Source organism: Lynx canadensis, chromosome E2 (assembly GCF_007474595.2).
Source record: "Lynx canadensis isolate LIC74 chromosome E2, mLynCan4.pri.v2, whole genome shotgun sequence".
Taxonomy (NCBI): Eukaryota; Metazoa; Chordata; class Mammalia; order Carnivora; family Felidae; genus Lynx; species Lynx canadensis.
The window spans coordinates 14,039,488-14,045,487 of NC_044317.1; the positions used below are offsets into that span (position 1 = coordinate 14,039,488).

General features: G+C 45.2%; 1 protein-coding gene across 1 annotated transcript in view; it reads right to left on the minus strand.

Moving 5' to 3' along the window:
- LOC115502622 (zinc finger protein 19-like) overlaps positions 1–5,787 on the minus strand; it is a 12,192-nt gene extending 6,405 nt beyond the window's left edge. The window contains 2 exon segments of the mRNA XM_030298188.1: positions 1,504–1,568; positions 5,726–5,787. Of these exon segments, the coding sequence (XP_030154048.1) occupies positions 1,504–1,536 (33 nt within the window). The 5' untranslated portion in view covers positions 1,537–1,568; positions 5,726–5,787.
- Positions 5,788–6,000: the final 213 nt, after the last annotated feature.

Below are 6,000 nucleotides of genomic sequence, written 5' to 3' on the forward strand. Positions count from 1 at the left end.
TCTTGGATCTGATGCCTATGCAACATCATTAATCACCACATTAATTCAAGTCCTCAGCAACTGTCCTTTGGACCAAGGCAATGGTCCCTAACTCCAGGTTTATCACCCAAGTCCACCTTCTGTCCAACACCTATTACGATCTTTGTAAAATGCCAATCTGACTTCAACTCTCTGGGTTAAAGCTCTTAGATGGATCATCATACAACAACAAACTCAAATTCAAGAACCTGAGCCTGAGCTCTATAGGCAATAAATGTCAGATGACAAGAAAGCCCAAGACAAGACAAAGGAAACTATTGACAGGCTCTGCTGACAATATCCAGGAAGGGGATGATAAAATCAGGAGAACCATACAAAGAAGAGAAAAATGGTTGCTAAGACAGGAAAAACAGGATTTGGATTGAATGGACAAGGTGACAAAGGAGACTGAACAGTCAATAATGACTAAAAATCTAAAAATGGTGACCAGGGATGGTGGCATGCGGATACTAGCAATTGGCAGAAGTGCAGGAGGAATGGGAGGGGCAAGGGATACAATGAGTTGTGCTTTGATGTGTTGAGATTAGGCTTCCAGGCAAAGCGATATTAGCCAAAAGGAACCCACAGACAATGGATGATCTGGGAACGGTACTTGGGATAAGATCACAGATGCTGAGATGTGACATAGAGAAGTCCCAAGAAGACAGAGCCCATCAAGCAGCACTCAACAACCCACCAAGCTGCAGAGCTGAAAGGCACCTGGCAGAATCTTTTTCCCTAACCTGGAATGAATAGCATTCCTGCCATCTGACAGATGAGGTCAGCTGAGGCACAAAGAGGTCAAGTGATTAGCTCAAAGTTACAATGCCCTGGAGGGCTGATGGGGAAATTACTTTGAAATTTCCTATCACCTAGTACCACGTTTCATATTGCAGCATGCTGCTTCCCTCAACTGACTCTCAAGACAGACATTCATTTAAAAAAAAAAAAAAAAAAGAGAGAGAGATAGACATTCACGTGCCCTTCCTGAACCAATTCTTTCGTCACTGATCCTGAACCCCCAACTTCGCTCTCTTTTTGGAAGACAAATGGTATAGGCCCCCTTCTTTTCTTCCTCTTACCATCCCTCTGGTCCTGCCTCCCAAGAACCTTGCAACCTTGTTAATCTTGAACACTCCCACCAAACACTGGATATCTCCACCATCAGCTTGAGTCCCATATCTCACGGATCCCTCTGTGGGGGTCCCTACTGAACCTGGGGGCCCTCCAGCTCAGCAGAGATCCTGGCAGTGCATGAGGCTGTACTTCTGATTCCTACTCTCTCTAGCCATCTCCAGCCATTGTTTCCTGCACCCTGGAGTCTCAGTCTGTCATCATCAGCTCTCTCCCCGAGCATCCAGTCCCACTGTGAGGATGAACAGGGGCATCTGCTTTGGCTCTAACGCTTTTGCCAGAATTGACCCTCTTATCTCTCATTTCACTGAAATAAGATTTCTTGAAGGATCTGAGGGAATCTCAGCTCACCTGGTGCCAGGCCTTCAGGCGCATGGCTGCCATCACCTGAGCTCCCTCTCAATGAAAGGTGGGGGCTGAGGGAAGAAGAAGAGAACCAAGAGTGAGATTGACCCAGGCAGTGACTTTCCTTTAAACTTGCAAGCCTGCATTAGCTGCTAATAACAACTGACATTCACTCTACCTTGCAATGTGACAGCTTCAGAGCTCAGCACTTTCCATTCATTATAGTACTAGCAGATATGTAAAACTATTGTCCTCATTTTGGCAAAAAAAAAATAAATGAGACTTAGAGGGTTTCAGTAATTATCTTAGGCCACAAGAGCTGTATTCATAACCACTAGGTAGTGTTATCTTTCCTAGGTAAAACAATACAGTGGGGCAAAAATACATACAAACAAAAGCAAAACAAATCAAACCTTAAAAAAAAAAAAAAAAGCCAAGGGAGCACATGGGTGGCTCAGTTAAGCATCTGACTCTTGATTTCAGCTCAAATCATGATCTCATGGTTTTGTGAGTTTGAGCCCAGCTTTGAGTTCTGTATACTGACCGCAAGGAGCCTGCTTGGGATTCTCCCACTCATTCTCTCTCTCTGCCCATCCCCAGCTTGTGCTCTATCTCTCTAAATAAATTTAAAAAAAAAAAAGCCAAGAATAAACTTAATAAAAAACATTACATTACAAGGGCACCTGGGTGGCTCAGGTCATGATCTCACAGCTCATGAGTTCAAGCCCCACATCAGGCTCTGTGCTGACAGCTAAGAGCCTGGAGCCTGCCTCAGATTCTGTCTCTCTCTCAGCCCCTCCCCTGCTCATGCTCTGTCTCTGTCTCAAAAATAAATTAAACATTAAAAAAAAATTTTTTAATATGAGAAACATAACAAATTCATGTAAAGAAAATAAAAAATATTACTGAGAAGCATAAATGAAAAGGCAAAACATGATCCTGGATGGAAACAATCAATACTAAACTTTTTGTAAACGCTGACCTTCCTACAAACTAAGATACATATTTAGTTATAGCTTCCTTTCATTAAGAGCTTGTACATGCTCAGCACCATGCTTAAATGCTTTATACACATCTTCTCATTTAAGCTCACAATATTCTTTTAAATGAGATTTAGGTTTTTGGGTCATTCCCCACCCACCGACCTCTCCAAACAGATGAGTAAACAGAAGCTAAAAGATTAAGGCACTTCACTAAGTTCACACAAAGAATAGATGGTCAAACTTGGATTTTATGCCAAGTTTGCCAAATTTCAAGAGCCATACTTGGTTGTTTTTTTGTTTTTGTTTTGTTTTTCTAATTTTAGAAAGAGAGAGAGAGTATGAGCGGGTCAAGGGGAGAGACAGAGAGAGAGAGAGAGAGAGAGAGAGAGGGAGAGAATCTTAAGCAGATTCCACACCCCGCTTGGTGCCCAATCCCACAACCCTAGGACCATGACCTAGGCCAAAATCAAGAGTCACTCGGGGCGCCTGGGTGGCGCAGTCGCTTCAGCGTCCGACTTCAGCCAGGTCACGATCTCGCGGTCCGTGAGTTCGAGCCCAGCGTCAGGCTCTGGGCTGATGGCTCGGAGGCTGGAGCCTGTTTCCGATTCTGTGTCTCCCTCTCTCTCTGCCCCTCCCCCGTCCATGCTCTGTCTCTCTCTGTCCCAAAAATAAATAAAAAACGTTAAAAAAAAAAAAAAAAAGTCACTAAACTGACTGAGCCACCCAGGCACCCCAGGTAATTCTTTTTCTTACCACACACATGTACTACTATTTAAATTTGCTTAGGTAGTTCAATTTTATTTATTTTATTTTTATTAAAAAATTTTTTTAACATTTGTTCAGTTTTGAGAGAGACAGAGTGTGAGCAGGGGAGGGGCAGAGAGAGAGGGAGACACAGAACCCCAAGCAGGCTCCAGGCTCTGAGCTGTCAGCACAGAACCTGATGCCGGGCTCAAACCCATGAACCGTGAGATCACAACCTGAGCCAAAGTCAGAGGATTAACCGACTGAGCCACCCAGGTGCCCCTAGGTAGTTAAATATTAAAACCAATTTTTTTCAATGTTTATTTATTTTTTATAGAGAGACACACAGAGCAGGAGCACGGAAGGGGCAGAGAGGGAGACACAGAATCCACACTAGGGTCTAGGCCCTGAGCTGTCAGCACAGATGCGGCTTGAACTCACAAACCGCGCAATCACAACCCTAGCCAAAGTTGGACACTCAACTGACTTAGCCACCCAAGCGCCCCTAAACCCAATTTTTAAAAGTTCCAACTTGAGGAATTTATCTGAGATGTGTCCAAAGATTTCTGCTCATAAGCATTCACCACAGTTATTTCTTTTCTTTTTTTTTTTTTACACCACAGTTATTTCTTATATGAAAAAGGTACAAAGTTAAATATCCAACAATTTGGTACAAATCAGAAACAACAAAGTAGTCATTAAAAACCGGGGCGCCTGGGTGGCGCAGTCGGTTAAGCGTCCGACTTCAGCCAGGTCACGATCTCGCGGTCCGTGAGTTCGAGCCCCGCGTCGGGCTCTGGGCTGATGGCTCAGAGCCTGGAGCCTGTTTCCGATTCTGTGTCTCCCTCTCTCTCTGCCCCTCCCCCGTTCATGCTCTGTCTCTCTCTGTCCCAAAAATAAATAAACGTTGAAAAAAAAAATTAAAAAAAAAAAAATAATAAAAAAAAAAAATCACGCTGTGGTGGGGTGCCTGGGAGTCTCAGTTGGTTGAGTGTCCTACTCGATTTCCACTCAGGTCATGATCCTAGTGTCATAGGATCAAGCCCCATGTCTGGCTCCACGCTGGGCATGGAGCCTGCATAAGATTTTCTCTACTCTCTCTTGCTTGCCTCTCCCTTGCTTGCACTCTAAAATTAAAAAAAACAAAAAAACAAAAAACCCCACAAATCATGCTGTAGAATATTTCACAACATAGGAAAATATTCAAATGCAGGTGAAAAAATTTCATATTTCAACTTTCAAGTGTGTAAAAATCATACATATGTACTTATATCAACAAAACCATTCAACAGATAAAATTTTAAAACAGTATCTCTGAATGGTAGTCTTATTGATGATTTTTTATTTTTTCTTTCTGCCACTTTATTTCCCTAATTTTTTAACTAGAATTAGTTTTTTAATTAAAAGAAATGTCATAACACAAGTATTAAATGGCTGAATGGGTCCCAAATATGTCCTAGCATATGCTGTTCCCCCTGCCTCTAATAGCCTTTCCCGACTTGCCCCCTTTCTAACCTGTTAACAACTCCTTTTCACAGCTTCAGATCTCAATTGGAAAGTCATATCCTGGAAGATCCAAATTAAGTCAGATCTGCTGGACATGTATCCTTTTCTTACATCAAGTATCTTACACTGCAATTACAAATATATTTGCTTGCCCTCTCAGTCAATGTTTACTGAGGTATACTCTGTGCACGGGAATTTGGTTAGCACTAGGGATTCAAACACAGGAAAGAAACTTCTTGTTCTCGTGTGACTTGCACTAAAATAAGTGTGAGGTTACAACTGTGTTAAGTGCTAAGGTATATATGGTGGTCTGCAACCCCATGATGATGTCAACAGTGCTACTGAAAGCAGGGGGAATGCCCTAACCGAGGAAGACTTGAGAAGTGGAATTAACTAGCCCACAACAGCGGCGGCGGGGGCTGGGGAACATACTGAACGAAAGAACCACGTTTTACAAGGCCAAGGAGCCTGTAACAGGGGAAGGGGAGTGGGCTGCAAGACCGAGGATGAAGAAGCTGCGGGACGCCAAGCCAAGAGGGCCAGTGAATATTCGGAACGTGCTTCTGCCCAAAATCAATGGGGTCATTATGACCAGGGGCAGAGGTATGATCAGAATTTATTAATATCCACTTCCCCATTGGGCTGAAAGTTCCCTGCGGCTGTCTCACTGATTGCTGCATCCCCGGAACCTGAACTACACTGCACTTAATAAGCGCTCAGTGGGGTAACGGACTAGAACTGTAGCATGTGGGTCATCCGAGGGGGCTACATTTTCCACTGGCGGCCCACACCCTCAACCCCCATTTCCTTATGCGGTCGCGGCGACGAGTGAAGGGAGTGCGGGGAAGGGTGGGACAGCTCGCAGACCGCCTCGTTCCCCTCGGGAGCCACGCCATCACCCGACTCCATTCCAGGTAGGCCTCCCCCAGAGGCCTCGGGAATCTAGGAGCAGCCAGCCTGGGGCGCGGGACAGAAGGCGCTCGTTCCGCACTCACCTTCCGCGGCCGGCGGCTGCCGGCGGACTGCTGGCATAGGGCAGGAGGCGCGCCAGAAGTGCGTCATCGCCCGGCGCGTCTCTCGCTCCGCGCTTCCTTCCCTCTAGGATTCTGGCGATTTTTCGGGTTTCTTCCGGTTCCCTCTGGGCCGACCCCTAGGAGGAGGCAGGCGTCTCTCTCGGAGGAGCTTGCGGTCGCACAGCCTTTCAACCTTCCCACCGGGTAGAGGAAACCAAAGGTCATCCTGGACGAGCGCTAGCATCTGGGGATTCTCT